The 20,300-nt window shown below is 38.5% G+C and overlaps 1 protein-coding gene across 1 annotated transcript in view; it reads left to right on the forward strand.

The window, feature by feature from the left end:
- Nucleotides 1-12,384, forward strand: part of rspo2 (R-spondin 2) — a 51,725-nt gene extending 39,341 nt beyond the window's left edge. Inside the window, exon 5 of the mRNA XM_043260352.1 lies at nucleotides 11,073-12,384. Coding sequence (XP_043116287.1) covers nucleotides 11,073-11,194 — 122 coding nt within the window. The 3' untranslated portion in view covers nucleotides 11,195-12,384. The remainder of the gene's footprint in view (nucleotides 1-11,072) is intronic.
- The last annotated feature ends 7,916 nt before the right edge of the window (nucleotides 12,385-20,300 follow it).

Consider the following 20,300-nt stretch of genomic DNA (forward strand, 5'->3'; position numbering starts at 1 on the left):
CGTTCCCCACTGGAAAGACCAGGTCATTGACGACATTTAAAAACCATTAAAAAATACTAGTAGTTGTCAGTCAGGAAGCATCAGTTCTAGCAACTTCTCACCTGCTTTACAGTTTGTGTCGCACCCTTTGCCTAAATTCTTGTGGTCTCTGAGGAGTTCTGCCAGTGGTAAATCTTCCACAGGGAGTGAAAGTCATTACTAGTCCCTGGCCGTCTTTTTCACTTTTTTTTATTTCTTCACAGTTACATTCCTTGTAGGGGGGAGAGGGGAGTCTCTGATTAACTCCCCACAAAGTGCCCTGCACCCTGACCAAAATAAATACGGCCCCTGTCATTCTGTCAGCAACTGTCTTCAGAGAGCAATATTTGAAACACCCTATGATCCCACCGACTTTTATATGGAGAATCCGTCGTCATACCACAGGCATGAACCCTAAACGAGTCCTGTAGAAGAGGGATTGGTATCTATCTATCTATCTATCTATCTATCTATCTATCTATCTATCTATCTATCTATCTATCTAAATAAAATATATGTTTTTTGTTTTTTTTTAAAATAAAGTTGTGAAAGTCAATCAAATCCATACCAACACTATCTCGTAACTAATTCATTTATTTTACGAGACTAATTCGTACGACCTCACTAGAATTATTTAGTACAATTTTAGTGACGGCTACTTTTAGGGACAGGGTTAGGTGTAGGTCTTACCTACAAATTAATACGAATTGTGCAACTTGTAAAATGCACATGATTTACCAAAAATCGTGTTAATTTGTACATGTAAGGTTGTACAAATTAGCCATATCATAAAATACATTCAAATTGCCATGAGATCGGCCTGTAGCTACAGACAACCTAAGGCAATCCGTGTTTATTTCGCAATATACATTCTAGCGACCATGACTTTCAGCAGTTATTCTGTCTCATGATAGTATCGTACGTTTGTCATCATGCTAATTAGGCTGCAATCATTCAGTGTTTGCCGTTTGAATGTGGCCCTTCTGTCCTCCAGGCCTCTGCGTAGCCCACTGCATGCCCTTCCGCAAGGCCTCACACACGCTTTCATCTCCACAGACACACATAACAGGCGTACACACATCACACATGACAGGCAAGACACTTCCTCCACAAGCCTTCAATAAACATGCATTCATACATTCCCACACATAAGCACTAATGTATAAGCTCCACTTTTGATAGTGTGTATGCTGAGGTTCCTTTTCATGTGCCCGCAATATCAGTGGGACACTAGCAAGGCCTAGACCACCCCCTCTTCAGGGCTAGCTGGGAGCGGGGTTTGACTTTCAACATCTGGCGCACAGTTGCACCAACTGAACCGCTAAAATCTTCTGTCCTCTCTCTCTCTCGGGCATTTTTATTGAGACATCACAGCTTGTAATCAGAGCCTCGCGATACTGAGGGAAGCTGTGGCTTCTGACCTGCTCATATCCAGAGGCTTGGACCAATGAAACAGACACCCAGACAAAACAAAGTGTCGTTTGCTGCTAGATTCCTGTGTTTTTAGGTGTTTGGACATCCAAGCTTGCATACACACAGCAGGGAATAACCAAAAGAGACTGTGTTGATTTACAATTTAGTAAATGCACCATAATAAACGCATGGGTTGTAAGCGGGGATGTGAAAACTGATTTGAAATTCAAGTAACAAACAGGATGGAGAATAAGAAGTACCACCCCGTCCCCCCTTGAGTATTCACAGAGGAACACTGCTTAAACATCTACCCAAATGTCTAATTTATATGGTGCAGTTGCTCTAGGTAGAAAACTCTAGTTTTCTTTTTGCTAAATTCATGCAGATTTTATTCAGTACTGTAATTTCAGTATAGTTAATAAAAGACATCCTCCCTATCCCAGTGTTTATACTTAATACCTGGATGTAGAACAAATCCCAGCTACCTTCTAGTTACTTTTGGATCTTTTCCCTGACATGCTCCTGTTTTTCTTACCATTGCTGTGGTGCAAAACCCCCTGACCTTGTTGGGCCTTGAAAGAGCTTAGCAGAAGTACTTTAGCAGAGCTGAGGAGAATTACTGGCACTGGGGCATTTGAATTGAGGGGGGCTCCATAGGTAGATGATAAAAGCTGTCAGTTTCACTCAGGTGAGTCGTTTGATTTTGACAGGATCTTTTGCACCTAGATCCTCAAAATGCACCTCACAGCCCCAGAGGCCTACAGATGCAAGTACAGAAGTTTTGTATTGCTCTTTTTTTAAGTTAACTCTCAAAAGGATACAAGCACCCCGTTTAAACAGATGAAAGGTCTTTGAAGGGAATTTTATGAATTGAGAAAAGGCGAGCAAGCTTGATGCTCCTGACTTCAAATATTTCACAGAAGGTCCCTCCTCTCCAAAACACACACACTAACACACTGTCTTCAGTTTTAGTGTTTAAGCCTGTCTGATTTGGCAGAGCCCGTCTGCCTCATGGGCACTTCTTTTTTATGTAGAAACCCACTCGGTTCCTCGAGACACGAGGCAGATTTCCTCTTCGTTCCCCATTGGAGACGGAGATTGAAGGCCTTGTTTCTGAAATGTGATATAAAGAACACATCATGCCGCACAATTTCCTCTTACATCCTCTAGAAGTGCCCTTGGGGAGTGAAGGAGCAAACAGATCTGAAAGTGCTAGGCGTACAGCTCAGAAACACATATGGCCCAGACAGGGCTACGACAGGTACGTTCTCGGCTCAAGATGTAGCCTGCAGGTTTCGCTTTATAGTATGGTTGCGCCTCGGAGGGTATTTATATACAGAACAGATTAGATTGTATGAATTTAACATGGACCTGAGTTTGAAAAGCCCCAGTGGGGACGGCGGCCCCAAATGTTTCCCATAAATTCACAATGAACCTTCGCTCTCCTGCCAACACAACCGCACATTGTGGTGTAAAATAGTATTACCTCTGCATCTATATGTATAGTACATGACAAAATCTGAGGCTTGGCCCCTATATAGGGGGGCTACGATGTTCTCATTTGCCGTGACGCACACACTTACAGGCCGCACTTCCCATCACCCCACAGCACTCGCAGGAAATGCAGCTTCAGGGGTAAAATGGAAAACAAATGTTCCATCAAATAGTTTGTGTAATTGTAGTGTGACGAGGTCACATCCTTGGCAAAGCTGTTGAAATTTTTCTTCTTCCTCTCCATTTTCAGGGCAAACATGAAAATGTGCTTTTAAACTTACAGTAATTGTACAGTTAAACATTGCGCACTGCCGGAGCGAGCGAGAAGTGATGGATTCCAGGGACAAGATATTTTCCTGCTGGTTTGTGAGGCAGTGAAGACAGAAGCCTTAATCATAAGCTAATTCTAGCAACCGCCTTTCTGGTACTATAAACAAAAGATGTTCTTAATACACTAAACATTCCTAGATGTTCATCGTAAAATGCCTGGGCATGTAATGCAACACATCAGTTATTTTCTTCTGACGATAGCTGAATTGATAAGAACCCCCGCTAGTATATCATTCCTCCGTTCTATCAGCACGAAACAGATGTTTACGTAAATCTGACAGATCAAAGCGGCACGCTAAGGTTTAAATACATTTAAGCGACTCCAGAAAAACTGAATACTTTTACCTCGGCTGTAGCCGTCGTTTGCCTTATCAGAAATGATGCATTTGTGAAATTGTAACATATGACACAAATTATGAATATGTGGTAATCCCTTGATGTCTTTTATCGTCCTATTTCCATTTTCTCAGTGCTGGTTGGTAATAGCGCTGGATGTTCGCTAAAATAGCGCAGAGGTTCTCTTTGATAAGGCTGTGGAAGCTTTTTATGTCGCTCGTCAGAAATGTAACATAACATTTAGGCAGTAATTAAATGAAACTAAAGCTAATTATGCCTCATTTTCTGAGGGACACAAGACTACAGCTCTATGTACTTAAGCCCAGATGTGGGGGTGAGTCAGGCAGGGAGATAGGAGACCACAGAAACTGTTTTGCAGCCTTCTCTATGGGTTTGCGGTGGCAGGCATATCAGCTTCTGTGTGTGGCATAGACAGCAGCTGGCATGACTGTGGTAACTCATAGTGGACACCGCTCACGTCTGCAGGTGATTGACTGATTTATGAACATGTTCATAGCTCTATATATTATTTACTTTTTTGCTTTAAAGTTCCCCTATTATGGATTTTTGAAAATGGCTTTTCATGCGGTGTGTAACACAGCTTTAAGTGAATGTAACATCCAACAGTTTTAAATCTCAAAGTGCAGTGTGTATAAAGTTATTGTCTCCCAAAAGAAAGAGTCACTCTGACTGTGAGTAGTTTTTTAAATGTTTTAAATGAAATCGACCAATCACTGGATGTGTTTGGAAAAATTAATACTTGATGAATTATTTGGGATTTGTTGAACATATAGTTAAAAATAAATTCATATAATAAGAAAATTAAAGTGTTTTTTCATCTTGTTGTTTGGGACTCCTAAAATCAAAATATAATCATTTCAAAAACCCATAATAGGGGCACTTTTAATATTTAACAGTTGCTTGAGAATTAGTACTAAACCAATGGAAATTAGTTTTGTCTTGTTTAAGCTATAATTTATTTTTAATTTATTGTAAAACATTTGCACGTCACACACACCCATACACATTGGGCAATGGGTTTAAAAAATACACTTCAATATATTAATTATATATTCTATGAAAACTTCTGCAACTTTTCTCCCAAAGTAAATGAAGCCTATTTTTGGGATGCTTTGATAGTTTTGATAAAATCATAAGACAAAGAAATTATTCACACATAATTTTTTTGCTCAATTTAGAATTGTAATATTAGTTTAGTTCATTGTAAATTTAGTTAAGTCAGTATTGCAATTTCTTCTTTTTATCGTAGTATTATAAAACACTATTTTTAAATAAAATAATATTTTTAATAGCTTTTATTTTTCTAAAAAATCATCCTCATTTATTGATTAAACGCAGGCTAGATGCTTTGTAGTTAACATATAAGCTTCAACATGTGAGTTTGATTGACAGGCCATCTGACCAATAATAATTGCAAATCTGACATTTTGTCCGATGAAGTATTGACATCTTTCTGTAGTTAAAACAAGATAGCCTTTTGACGTTCACTCATGTTATAACCAGTAAAGAGGAAGACATGATCTGTCACTACACATTAAAGAGCCACAAATCTATATTTACTTATATAGTTTATATATTTATTTAAAAATCAGCACGATTGCGGTGGGATTTTTGTAACGGGTCATTTTAAGTACATTTTAAATTTCATCAGTCTTACTATAACTCAATCTGAGCTTGAAAACTCTTTGTATCACATTAAAAAAATCTGTTCAGTCTTTTCCAGTTCAGCTCATGACCTAACCACCAGTTTAATTACTGCACCAGTCATGCGTGCTTTTGTGCTAAAAATTATGATCTTTATGGCTATTTTTAAAGAACTGATACGGTACACTCACCTGCTCCTGAATCTCTCTACAATTCTACCGTTGCTCAGAATTAAGACAGTAATGACCCACCTAATCTCAACTTTAGCTCTGAGTTTGGAATGCATGTGTTTTAAATCATTCCTGCTGATAATAAGCAGAGCTTCAGAGGGAGAGAGAGAGGAGGGGAGAGAGGTATGATCCAGAGTAACCTTGTTAGGCTAAGTGACACTGTGCAGAGAAGCTTCTTGTCAGCTGGTTAACAAGATGGACTTCTACCTATAAAGGATCATCTTCTCAGGGCAGTGTTGTGGAAACTGCTTTAATACTGTAACTTAAGCTACATGCTAATCGTGATTTAAAGTTGTTCAACTACACTAAAGTGTTTAGCTAGACAATGAGCTGCAAATCAAAAGTCACTTACTGCATTGATCACTTGCGTATTAAATGTTAGATTATTTTATATTTAAATGATTATTCAAATGATTGTTTTATTGATTTGCATTTATTATTTGTTGAATTTTTATGAATTTGTTCATTTATAAATGCATGTGTGAGTTAAGTACATGCCTGTTGGGAAAAAAGATTGACAAATTTTATTTTAGATACTACAATACAGCGAAAAGAGGAATTAATATTAGACAACAAAATAGTGCAGGGACTGAAATCAATTAATACTATTTGATATTTTTCTTTATTTGCTTTTTTGAAATTTCTCATCTTGCAATATCTGACGAGTAACTGTTGCTTTGATCGCTATAAAAAATCAGAAAAGTAAAACATTAATTAAGCCAAGAAATTAGTTCTCACCTTTAAACAAAAAGCAGTCATAATTTATAATTACCTTAATTTATATAGAAAATAGCTGTTATTAGACCAGTAAAACTGGATTACAGCGGCGATGAATAAACAGAGTTTAGTGCTGAAATGCTGCGTTTGAAACTGACTCAACGGTTTAGTGAATTCCCCCTCTGTGCTCTGCCAGGTTCGCTGGATCTCCTTCCAGACACATTGTCCACGCTGTAAGTCAAGGGAAGCTGGCTGCAGTTACGCATCTCTTCACAGCATTATAAATGTATGTGTTAGGAGGCCCTTAATGGCTGCTAATCCAATTTCTGCCACTGAAATCAAATCTCGCTGGCGCCAGCAGTCCTCTCCTTTACTCACAAATAATGACTTTGCATTTGGTGTCTTTATGAAAATGATGGACCACCAAAACTGCAGCTTTATATCATCTCCTACATCCACGAGAGTCCTTGTACCCTGTTTTCCATTTTGCGTCTTTCCTCCCCATTCTCTCTTTATCTCTTGCCGTTTTGAGCGGGTGGTGGGAGGAGTGGATGAGATTAAGGAGCAGCAGAGAAGGCAATTATTAATTGTTGATCCCTTGAAAGATGAGAAGGTTCTGAACAGAAGAAGAGCCTTCGCAGAGAGGCCCATTTACCGCTCGCTTGTAATGCTTTCCTGAGGTCAGGCATCGATTTCCTTAAACCACATGCTGTGCTGATAAGATTAGGCCTTTCGATTCCTGAACTACTTGAGTCATGCAGATGAAGTCACTTTGGGTTGAATTTGAAGGCTGTCTTGACGGATGTCTTTTCATTTGGTCACGGCCACTTTGACAGTGGGTCACTGCCAGGCCTGGAAAGCACTTTTTTATTGAGGAAGATTTATATTACAATAAAGTCAAGCATGTTTTTTTCTTTTTTTTTCTTTTTTACTGTTTCAATACAATATAATAACTGCGTATCTATTTAAATATAAGTATATTTTTATTTATTTGTTTTAATATTATTATTTATTAGAATATATTTATTTAGGCTATATTAATTTTATCTGTTTTAATATGAATATTTACCTATTTAAATATATTGACCGATTGACTGAAAGATCGATTGATTGATATGCATTTGGTTTATATTCATTTGGTAATTTGCTCATGGATTTTTTTGTATTCAGGGTGAGTTACATTGCATTCGAGGTATACAGTACCTTGAATGCGATGTAACTCGCTTTGGATAAAAAAAAAAAAATTAATACATTTATTAAAATTTAGTTTCCAGGAAATCGAACCCATATTATTAGAGATTTTCATCTTGATGAAATGATCAGAAATCTAACATTTATATGATATTGTGCATTTATATAATAACACTGAGACATTATCTTAAAGGCACGCAGTGCAGTTAGAGCCAGGTAGAAGATTGAAAGGAGAGAATAATATGTCAAATCGCGTGCTGAAGGAATTTGTGGTCTGGAGTGGAACTTCCACCCAAGCGGTTTACCGTGGGCTTCATTTCACATCACCAGGTGTTTCAGCAGATCATATCCATGCGTGTGGCAGAAAAAAGGAGAAGAAAGAAAGTTATGAGGAAATCATGCGGACGTACAGTACAGAGTGTGTTTCAACTTACACCTGTGTTTTCTTTTCTTTGCTTTTCTTTCTTGACACTCATTCACTCAGGGGAAAGCTCTCTCTCTTTTGTTGCCAAGGAGTGGTAATCAATTTTCCGTGCAGATATCGGAACATTAGAGCACACACAAGCACACTGTTTCTGATTAGCACTAACTTGTTTATTTGTTTGATGCTGAAAGTCATGTAAAACTGAGTGTCTTTTGGCAGATGCTTGTTTTATCTACAAAAGGAAAGCAATCAGTGTCGGAAAGATTTCTTTTTTTTTTTTATTCCACCAAAAAAAAACGAAAGAAAGAAAAATAAACCAATGTTTATAGATAAAAACCATTCTGGCATATGGTTGCTTTCAGCTTTCCCAATCAGAGATGCTAAAAACATAATTTTTCCCCTCACGTTTCTCCGCTGTAATTCAAACTGTGGGGTTTAGCGAAAGGCAGCGCTGTCTTGACCTCACTCTGTGAACTTTGCTAATTGGACTTGGCAATTAATTGTAAATATTAGATCAAAACTGCAAACACGGCCCTAATTCAAACAATCGTATGCCTGACATCAATTCAGGTTGAGACACATTAAATAGTTGCAGACATCTTGATATGATTTTCCATTTCAGGCGTTGTTTTGACCTGCACAGACATAAGGCTTTCAGTTAGTTTTGGTTGCCCTCTAGCTGTCAGTTATGAAATGTAATAAAAAATTTCCATCAGCATTTTCTTAAAATTCACAAACGAGTGATGAATTAAATTTAAAATGATTTACTCGACCCTGTTCAAAAATTTCTGAACTAAAATCAGAGACATTTCTGCGTTCAACAGTCAAATTTTAAATGTCACCATCTATGGTTTTTTTTTTTTTTTTTTGGACAAACATATTTTACCGTTGTACTTTCATGAACTATGGTATACTCTCTAGATTACATTGTCATACTTCTGTGAAAAGAATTCTAGTTGAATAGCAATGTCTAATGAGTTTCATTCATGTACACGTTATAAACCATGACATTCCTGAAGACACTTCCAGCCAGAAGAAGCCAAGAAGGTACCATCTGGTTCCTACAATAGCCCTTTAGAAAAACCTGTCCTGTCTTTTTGACCGATGCCTTTGGAACGATTTGATCAGCGCTAGCCTGAAGTTTAGCTCTCTCGTAGTTAATCACACTGCTCTCCACTACTATAAACAGAACTTAATGAGACAGGATATTGTTCTAATGGTTGGGAGGAAAGCACACATGTGCTCTGGCCTCCAACACAGGTCTTTTTAATGTAGACCTCTGCTCTTTACTGCCATCAAACCGAGCCCCTAAATTGATCATATTGCAGACTATGTTTATAAAGCACACGGTTTTGAATCAAAACAGCCTCTTAAAACGGAAAACGAAAAGAAATTGCCTGTGGTCATTGTGGACTTGCACGTTGTGCCTGGGCAAATCCGTTATAGCTCACTTGAAGCAATTGGAAGCGACATTTATCGAAGAGGTTCAACGGCTTCGCTGTTGCTGTTGTTTTTATGTGAGGCGCATGGAGATTCGGTTCAGTGAAAACTGAGTAAAATGGACCCCGAGGGCTTTTGCGAGGCGTTTCTGAAGGCATAACGAGCCGCCGCGTAAAGACAACATTTTTGCATTGTGCCAAATTGCAAGACCGCGAGAAATCAGTCCCAAAATAGAACGATTGTATTAATTGCAGGAAATTGCTGGTGGAAGATTAAGCGAAATTGTTACATTTTTTTTTTCTCTCGTGCCACCAAAAGAGAGCATTTTCTCAGGGTTGTTTCCACTTAAGAAAATCATTTTCTCAGAATTCACATCGAGGAGCTGGGAATGGCAATCGGGCAGCTGCGAGCGAGCCAAGCACAGGGACCGCGTTTGAGAGAGAGGCCCACTTGAGATAAAGTCACCACACATTATGCTGCCTTGCCTCATTTTGTGGTGCTAAATGGCCTGAACAAGTGCAATAATAAGACTGTGAGCCAGGCCTCGAAATACAGCTATAGAAAGATTATTTTCTGCAGCCTGTACGTGAACCGTAGCACAGCTAGCGGAGAATGTGTGCCAGATCGGGATCCAGATACCACCCGGCATCCAAGTCTGACTCGTTTTTCCCCTGCTGACAAATTTTCTGTGCCTCTCAGTCACACTTTCTCCTTCGAACGTTCACACACTCGCACACACACTCAATCATACGCACCTCGTTATCTTATTTGCCACTGTTGGATTTAGCAAGCCACCCTTCGTTGTGTGCGATATGCCACACAGCCTTTCCCAGAATGCTTTGCCTGCGACACCTGGCTTGCATTAATTCTGGTCTGAGAAGCCTGGCTGAGAAATGAACGAGTGTTATGCACTTTGCTCCACTGTTTTTTGAGCTGGAGTGTGAGGAGGGGAGAAGGGGTGAGGAAAGGTTCATTTGGTTTGGGGTTCTGCTCGGAGAGCTGCTGTCTTTAAATCATAAAAAATATCATTCACAGTCAGCTGAAGGTCTCGCTTGCTGTTTTAACGTTTAAGAAACTCCAAGAAAGAGTTAAGGGGAGGATATGTTGTCTTATTGAGTAAAATAACACATTAGTGTACTTTATATATTGCATATTGGCATATATTATATATTGGCAATTGCCAAAACTGCATTGTATGGATACATTTAATGCCAAAAATCTTATATTAAGTAAAAATATTAAGTAAAGATTGTGTTCCATGCATATATTTTGTCAATTTTGTACTGTAAAGATACTAAAACTTCCAAAAATCTCTCTCTCTCTCTCTCTCTCTCTCTCTCTCTCTCTCTATATATATATATATATATATATATATATATATATATATATATATATACTTTTTTTTTGCTTGACCATTAGAAGCATACATACTTGACCATTTGATCAGCATACATATTACTATATTATTTATTACTATAATATTACTGAATTTTACTGTATTTCTAATCAAATAAATGCAGGCTTGATGACCATTAAGAGACTTCTTTCAAAAACATTTTACTATCCATGTTCATGTGCATAATATCGCTTTTAATGTAAGTACAATTTAGTATACTTTTAAAAGATGGTGCTTGCTTGATACAGAGGATGGAAAACCTAATTATGTTCCGAAATAATGAATATTCTGCAACTGAAAACATTTGTCTTCTTAAGTATCAATTGAAAAGCCTTTTAAAAATGTGTGCGATCTTTCTGCCCCCAATCAGTCGAGACAAAAATAATTAATTTCGCTTTTTCTCTCTGTTTTGCTACAGGGGGTTCGGGGAAAGGCCACCGAACCAAAGACCAGAAGAAGAAGTCCAACAAGCAGAGGCTGCGCTTCCGGGCTCAGAACCAACACAGCGACCACCTCGCCTCTCTTCGAGCCAGCCAGTAAAAATAAATAAATAAATAAATAAAAAATAGAAAGAGCGAGAGAGAGACATTTCGATGGAACAAAGACCACAAAGCTGCTAACCCATGCTCCACACACACCTACCCTGATGAAAACACAAGTCGCGCATCCAAACGGGATTATTCACACTCATGTGGTCACACTGTGTCTCTGTGCCTCCTGCTGCTTCCCTCACCGGTGACACGTCCCCCCCGACCCGTGACCCCACTGTGATATCATGGAACACTATAGCAGCTGTTCATATAGCTCATAACTGAGGAGGAAGAAGAGAGAGACTGAGCTGGAAGCACAGAAAGCTTGGGCCTGGAGACCTGGAGGAGTCGAACGAGCACAGAGTGGCGAAAGGAGCAGAAGGGATTAGAAACGTGATTGACTGATAATGATGCCCTGAAAAACAAGAGAGAGACTTATCTGTATTTATGTACAATTTACACCATCCCCTTCCCTTATGAAATCAAGGCAGCGTGTGTCATGTATTGCCTTTCTTGTCCAATAGGTACTTTGTTTTTCACAGCAATGTTGCAAACCATGCATAGTTGCGAAATTATTATTCTCAGCACAAGATGTTTACGTCCAGACCGCTTTATGCTTTGACTGTATATTGTGGGTAAGAATCTTAGTTGTTCAACTAGCATGGCCACAAACTCATGTGTACATAGTTGGTGAGTTTATCTAATAACGGTAACATTGACGATAAATATATATATAAAAAATTACTGTATTTTCAGTATTGACACCTTCAGAGTTTAAATGTGTAAAGGGTTATAATACCAGCTACAGTTAAATGAATTTAAAAAGAACAAAAAGCTAAATAAAAAGCATAGCCTCCACATAGCTATTACATTTATATGGTATATAATTGATTTATTTATTGATCTTTTTTTATTATTATTATTATTATTTTTATGTTTGGTGAAAATGATGTCTCTGTACCTGATACTCCTCAGTGCTGAAGTATTTTTTCAACCACTTATGACAATACAAAATATCTCCAACAGTAGACAGCGATTGCGTCCGTTTTGCCGATAAATGTCCTTCAGAAAATCATTGTGTAAACCTGGTTTAGCATCTTGTACTTTATGTTGATCACACATCCCGCAGCAGCTGAAGTATATCGTCAACTGATTGATAATGTGTATATTGTGTGCTAATAAAACGCAGTTCATGTTGCACTTCATGGTGCCGTTGTATATTTTCAGAACTTTTGTCCAACCGTCTGTCAAGTTCTAAAGCTCTATTATGCAACGTTTGTCATTTCATAGCACACCAACAGATATTCCCAATTGGCAGCAGAGAATGGGGCTCTTATTGGAATGTGACATCATTCGGAGCAGCTGTAAGTCTTTCTGACAGGTGCAAATGGCATCAATCTGTCTATCATTACAGGCACTGAAACCACTTCACAAAACCTCACCGAATGAAAATGAATAAACATTTTCTTCAGGTAGGGTTCTGCCAAAACGTTTAATTTGAGTCACGGACAATTAACCTAGTGCTATGTTCTGTATAATCATTGCATCTAGAGAGAGAGAGAGAGAGAGAGGCAGGCCTAATCTTCCGTCTACATTTGTCATATATAAAAAGTCAGATGCACCTGTAAACCTAGAAATTATTTCCAGAAGAGAATAAGCATTGGTAATAAATAAATAAATATATAATTAAATCAACTGTTTACTACTTTTGCGGCATGAAAGTGGGAAGGAAAGACACCTGGACAAAACTGTTGAATGAATGAGGGAAAAAAAAGTAATCCATCTTTGAAGTAGGGTTCATAAACCCTCCATGTAGTGAATGCATATGTAAAATCTGCTACATGTTAGAAGCTAATGAAGTGCACACAGATGTCATCTCAGGGGCCACACAATCACCAAACCAAACTGTAAAATCATAGTCAAGAAAGTGGCACGCTTACGTGATTTATTAAAGAGAAGGCCTTCAGCAGTACAAAATTTGGCAACATCATTTTCTCTGAATAGTCAATCCCAACTACCATCTCATCTCATTCCAAAAATCAGATTTGTGAGCTAGTCGGATCTTTTCATTATGAATCAGTTGGCTAACAAACGCAGTCTGAATGATTCATTAGCTGATTGCACAGATCCAGTTGTCGAGTTTAAATCAACTTAAATAGAGCAAATTATTATGATTAAATAACAACTTGACAATGTTGTTCCTCACCCAAACTTTCTTATGAATTCACTGGAAATAAATGATGCACAAGTCATTTGGACAAATTGTACGATGCTGTTATGGAACTTAAGTGTCCTATTTGTAGGTTTGAAGCTTCCAACCATAAATGAAATGAGGAAAAAAAAGTTTTCCTGTTGTGTTCCACAGACCTCCGGTTTGATGTAAGGGTGAGTAAATGATGACATTTTTTACATTTATTTTTGAAGACAGTAATGTTTTATATCCAGGACACAAACACATGCTAATGGTAAAGTAGGCCTAGCTAATGTCTGTCCAGACGTTTGTGTTGCCTTTTTCCTTTTGCCATTCTGGATTCTCTTTTCATCACAAAACCACTTCTGTAAACTATGAGGCAGCGCCTTAAAGGCAGTGTATGATATTGAGGATGTCTGTATTTTCCTGGTGTGTGTCTGTGGTAAGAGGTTCTGGTTTAGTAGAGTCTATGGCTTCCTTTTAATCTGACGGAGTGCGTTTTCATTAGCTCCATTTGGTTCTATTATTATGGCACACTTCAAAGACTGAACAAGTGGAACCACAAACAGGAAATGCTGTTTGAGAGGCCTGAGTGCTAGTGGTCCTCATTCTCGTGCAACGCAAGCGTTTGCATTTGTTCCAAAGCAGATGCCGGAGATGGAAGTTATGACATTGCATCGCCAGATTAATAACTTTGCCTGGGACAATAAAAGTTGGAATAATTAGCTGTTTTTAATAACTGTGCAATGGTCCATTGGTTGCCTATCGAGGTAAAGGAAATCTGGGATCATTAGCTCTCACAATGAAAATGACACTTTTGGCAAGACATCCTGCGTGGATGTATATGTGTCACAATTATACAGGCCAACAGTGTCTGCCAGTTTAAAGTACAACTTTACCATATGTCATTGCCTAAAACATACAAAATTGGAAAAAGAAAGATTTATACAAGTTATTTATGGTCCTCGAATATGATTGGCTGAGAGCCTTTTCAGGGTGAGCCAAATTCTATAAGAGAGCTCCAAACGTTTTACTGAATCTCACAGCTTGCATTCTTACAGCGAATGTTGTGACAGATGCTCGAATACACATTCATTTAACTAATACTGTTTTCGTGTTATGGAATGTAGCTGTTTAGACTTTATATATCCAGATTGTTGCTATAGATAAAATCTTTTTTTAAAAATTAGTTTGCTGTGAGCTTCAGGACATCAGTTGCCGTTCAGAGAAGCCTTACCTCGGCCAGTTCTTCTGGAATTTGTTGTTGACTCTGATGTCTTTGTAGTGGTTAGACACAAGATATCATTTATTTGGGGTAAATCTAACATGCTTTAGCCAAATTGTTTTAGAGCATTAGCTTTTAGCAACAGTCCACGGGTATTTGTATTGTGAACCATCGCGATATGTACTGCATTGTACGTGAAGCAACGTGATAAAAACACAGCACTATGTATCTATATCAACGTGATAAAAATGTGACAGGGTTTACATATAGTGAATCTGTGTTTTAGCACCACTCAGTGGACATGTTTTGTGGTTTTATGAAACGCCCCCCAGTTGGATATTGCTCACACATGTTTGTTCATACATATTAAATATACACATTATGCACACAAAAACTAAAAAAGTTTATCTTGCATGTGATTCATCGTAATTAATTGACAGCACTGACTAAATATATATATATATATATATATATATATATATATATATATATATATATATATATATATATATATATATACGTACGTGTGTGTGTGTGTGTGTGTGTGTGTGTGTGTGTGTGGTGGGTGTAAATGGGATCTCAAGAGTTTAAAAGTCCTTTGGGTAGGTGATGTAATATCAGGTAATGATGCCATTTTTTGGGCCTGAAGTGTTTAAGAGGCACCATTGTGTTCATTCAGTAATGGTTTTAAAAGACCCTGTCTGTCTGTCCGTCACAGGGAAACATATAGCTCCATCCAGTGGTTTTAATGTAACTCTATCTGCATACTGTACATGTGAATTATGTCATTTTGGTGTTTTGATTCATTATAGGGGTTTATCAGAATTTGAGAAATCCTCTTTTATGCTTCTGCCACTGGAAAGGTCTGGCCCACTTTATGTTCACTTTCAGCCTTTGAGTCATGAGGAAGTAAAATAATATTTATGGCCTAATTTTTGAGCCTGGTCATCTTGGTTTCATTATGGCAGGTGCAGCGGTGGAAATGGCTCGATATGATTCCCGCTGGAAGGAGAAATTCTTGGCAGGTCTGGCACGGGATGTGATATTATTATGGGGCATGCAGTGCATGCATTATTCTTAGTGTCTTTTCCCTCCCCATGGCTAGTTTCTTTGCAAGTGACCACTGCACCGCCACACACAGTCAGCTGTTTTATTTCAGTCAGACAACCACAGAAGACCTTGCGTCTTCCGCTGAGGCCTTGAGGTCTCGTAATCACATCAGAGGTCAAAGCCGTGAGTCGACCGCATCATCACCACCTTCCTCTGGACTCCAGGTCTTACCAGAAGGATCTTTAACATATGTTCTTTATCAGAGCCGCTGAGTACAGTTACATATATTTAAAAGACATTAGCTAGAGCTCTGAGCTCCCTTTATGGCCAGACAGTGGTATGTGGAGACAAAAGTCACTTTTGGCCAAGCTTCCATGCCTGTTGCTGCGGACGAAATTAAAACCTCCATCACGATTCTGTGTTCTCGTTTTTTTGTTTGGCAACAGCTCTCCATTTATCGAATTTTATAGGGGTCTAGTAGCTACATTAGCTAACAGTTTCAAGGGAGGATTAATACAAAACAGCCCTTTTTGAACCATAATAGAAAGACTGCTGCCTATAGAATTACCAGCAAGGACCCAGAAGGGCGATATCAATCCCATAGCTGACACAAATAACTGAGGAATGAGGGATACTGTTTTGCTTTAGACATAGGGGACATTAAACTGGCATTTTGTATGTGAGGAACCTCTAAAAGGTGGTACAAAATGTATTACTAAATTAATTTTACATAATGCTTAATATAATTCCCTTTTTTCGTTGATTAAAGTGTACAAAAAATTGATCGGATTGAGAAATAATTTGCCAGTAATTATTTGAAGGTGAAGATTTCAGCCTAATTTAACCCCTGGACATAACATTACACTCGACAAGAGTATTTTATAGAGGTGAAACTGTGTACAGGAAGTGGCTGGAGGTATAAAACCTGACTATTTTTCCCACATAGCAGTTCTTTGAGTAGTTAGCAAAATCACACCTCCCTCATGCACTCACACTTACAGGTGGTCTCTGATAAAAATCACTCTCAATGTAACCACAGATTACAAAAGGAAACACAAAGTACTGCACACGTAGAGTTTAAAAGAATGCTGGGTTTATTAGCTGTATTACTGACCGTTTTTTTTGTGCAGAAAGAGGTGGCCACGCCGAGCTGCAGTCTACAGTCTCTGCTGTTTTCACACTTTTCTGGTGCCATAGCACTCGGAGTTTGTCTAACACCCAACTCTGCCTCTGCCAGGCCATCCTGTGCTTGTTTCTAAATGGTGTGTGAAATAATTTCTCGGTGTTTTGACCATTCTAACACCACAAAATTAGGGTACTAATGTGACTTTTCAAAATAAAATAATGAAATAATGTGACTTTGTTCATACTGTAGTTCAGAGGGAATCAATTTTGTTGCACGCAAAATGTTTTTAAAATCTGCTTTAAAAATACTTGGCATTAGCATCAGACCAGATTTGATTGAAAAAGCATAATTGCCATTTTACTCAGAACTTCGGTCAGTCAAGTTTTTCTTTTCCTTCTTAAACATGAGAAAGGTCCTGTGCTGACAAATGAAGGACAAATGGTCGAACTGCAAATAGTAAGCACTAACAGAAGCAATTTGAGCTACAACAATACACAATGTCCCTACGGTTATGTTTCAAATTCCCGGAGATTCTACTAATAAGACTTGCTAGACTGAATGGAGCTGTTTATCTCCTGCTTGGAGTACAGTTTATCATTTTTAGATCCTGAGAGGTGTCATAAATATCATTCAGCCGTGTGGCATTTATGTGGCTGACTGAAAAAGAAAATCAGAGTCCAGGTGAGTTTATTCTGAGACGTGATCTGTTTTCTTCATCAGTCTGCTCTTTATCCCCACATTACACGTTCATTACACTCTCCTCTCATCAGTGTGTCTGAAGCAGTGACAGGCAGTTTGTTGGAGTGGAATACCGACTGAATACATGCTATCACCAGCCTCTAAATTAATGGCTAGTGTTCTGTGCAAGCCTTTAATTCAAAACATTTTACTACAGTATGTGTTTAGCCTTTAACCTTTTCACAGAATGTTTGTAAGCTTGATGCAACCTCCCATGTATCTTCTGTCCTGTGTGTACGCCTGTCTACCAGCTTCAGCCGGTATGAGTCGTATTTACTTTTCTTGTTTTTCCGTCTCGTGAACTGAACAAGATTGTACATTTTCTGAAGAAACTCGCCACAACACAAGAGTGTTGTGGGTGGTTGCCAAGACATGGGTAGGATGTTATGGGTAGTTGCTAAGGCATGGATACTGGTTGTTAGGGTGTTTTAGGTGGTTGTTTGCTGCAAAGGTTAATAAATGGGTATTATATGTTTATTTGTAACACTTGAGCTTTAGAAAAAGAACTGTTTCATCGTGAAAAACAATTCTGAAGAACCCAACTGTTTTTGAAATAGCAGTGGGCATTGTCCATATGTATGTATATATATATATATATATATATATATATATATATATATATATATATATATATATATATATATATATATATATAGATAGATAGATAGATAGATAGATAGATAGATAGATAGATGCACACACCCATATACAATCTGATCCCAAGTTAGTACAAAAGCTCAAAAAAGTAAAAAACATCAATATAAATAATAATAAAAAATCTATATAAATGTCATGTTCTCTGGACTTTGTTTATTGTTTTTGTCGTGTTCCATGTGTTCCGTTTGACCTACTTTTAGTTAATTGTCTTTATTGTCTTCAGCTGTGTGTAGTTAATTTAGTGTTTTACCTGGTGTATTTAAGTCCTGTGTTTTCAGTTTCATTTGTCCGATCTCGTCTTTATGTGCGTGTGATTTTCACCTTATCTGCCTGCCTGCCTGTCTGTCTGTATTTATATTGTTTATTTCGTCATCTGAGTAGATTAAAACTCTTTATTTTCATTTTTACTCGTTGAGTGCTCTCCTGCTTATCACACGCGTGACAATAAACAGTCAAGTCAGTATAATAAATCAATTTCTCTGTAATTTCTCTTACAGAAACATTACAGAAAGAAAGAACGATTCATTGCTCGCTGGATGCTCTGCGAGAGATAAAGTGAAGTTCATGGTCTCCCCCCTGCTATCTGTTTGTGGTTTGAGCTGTAGTGTAAAAAGGGGCATGAGTCTAGGCGCAAGGCATGGCATGAAGCCGAGATCTGCCGTGCTGCTTAAAGAGACTGTTTTCTGGGGATGGCCCACCGCTCGGGGGCCTCCCTGTCTGAGAGAGCGGCTACGAGGCACCAGTCTCTGCAGGGGAGACTTAAGCTCCAATCAAAACAGGATTATATAGACCATAGTTTAAACGAGAGTTGTGCCCACACACAAAGACAGTAGCGTTGAGGCAGATGACATGGTGAGGGCAGCTTTCTCTCACACCACACACTGCCTACAGCTACAGCAAACCGGTTTAATCTTAGACTAGAAACTGAAAAGCCATTATACAAAACTTGTTCATTCCTAATGCTATTCCTCATTAACTAGCTCCCCAAAGATCCAAAAAACACAACGCAAAACTTCCTGCGCCAACAAGTGACGCACTAACAATTATAAAGCTAAAAGGTGCGGAAGGCCATTTGAGACTTTTGTTAGTTACACCGAACCCCGCCAAAATTTCTTCCCAGTGGCACAGTGCTGAATAAAACGACATTGTGACAGGACATGGGAACCCCGCCAACGCATCTGTAACACAGGAAGAAAATTCAACAGGAGCCTGCTGTAATTAGACTAATAAATGTTTTACCATGGATGTATTGGAAACAAAGCAGGGCTTATTGCAGCGCGCATGGCTTTCATTGCGAGACCATGTACGCGAATGATGTCTTCTACTCCGAGTCAAAGGGCGTCTTTAGCGCAGCAATGAAACAATTTAACGGGAGCTCGAGCTCTAACAAAAAATAATAATAATTTTGCTACTAACGAAGAAGGAAATGCTTTTCTTGTGCTATAATTGACGGATGTTAGAAAATTTGTATGAGGATTTTGTTTATTTCAAACCCGTTTTGTGAGCATATAAATCCTGATTAAAAATACATAAATGAGGCTCTGAGTGAATGTCGCTTTATGATAATGTGTAAAACATTTTGCGCAACGTCAGTTAAAAACGTGTCTGCTTCTGTTGCAGAATAAACTGTTAGAGAAGGTGGTGTGTTTTTGGTTTGATGTGGTGCTGAGGAGTCTGGCTCATTATTCGATTTGGCAGCAGAATAGGACCCGATTGGCCCTCTTTAATGGCCCTGGGGCCGCCGTATCGCGTTCCCCCAAGCTTTTATTATTAAAGATGTGGTTATTCAAAGAGTGTTGGGGGAATAAATAGTGGCACAGAGTGGGTCAGGAATTCATACACCACTGGTTGCTGGCAGACCAAATCATTGCCACATGAATGATGCTTACAGGTAGGTAGGTTAAAATTCGGGTTAGGCCCCAGCAAGAGCAAATAAGATTAAATTGGAGAGCCAGACAGGTAACCTGATGTTTGCATTTTGCAGTGCATTATGGCCTCCATGTGTATACTGTATATCCAACCTCCTACAGTAGCTTACATTGCTCTGTAATTTGCACAGACTGTGTCCTGGGATGGTTAATTAATCCTGAAGACCAAACCAGAAACAACTGCCTGGTTATTTTGATTGG

This window comes from Puntigrus tetrazona, chromosome 16 (genome assembly GCF_018831695.1).
Source record: "Puntigrus tetrazona isolate hp1 chromosome 16, ASM1883169v1, whole genome shotgun sequence".
NCBI classification, from domain to species: Eukaryota; Metazoa; Chordata; class Actinopteri; order Cypriniformes; family Cyprinidae; genus Puntigrus; species Puntigrus tetrazona.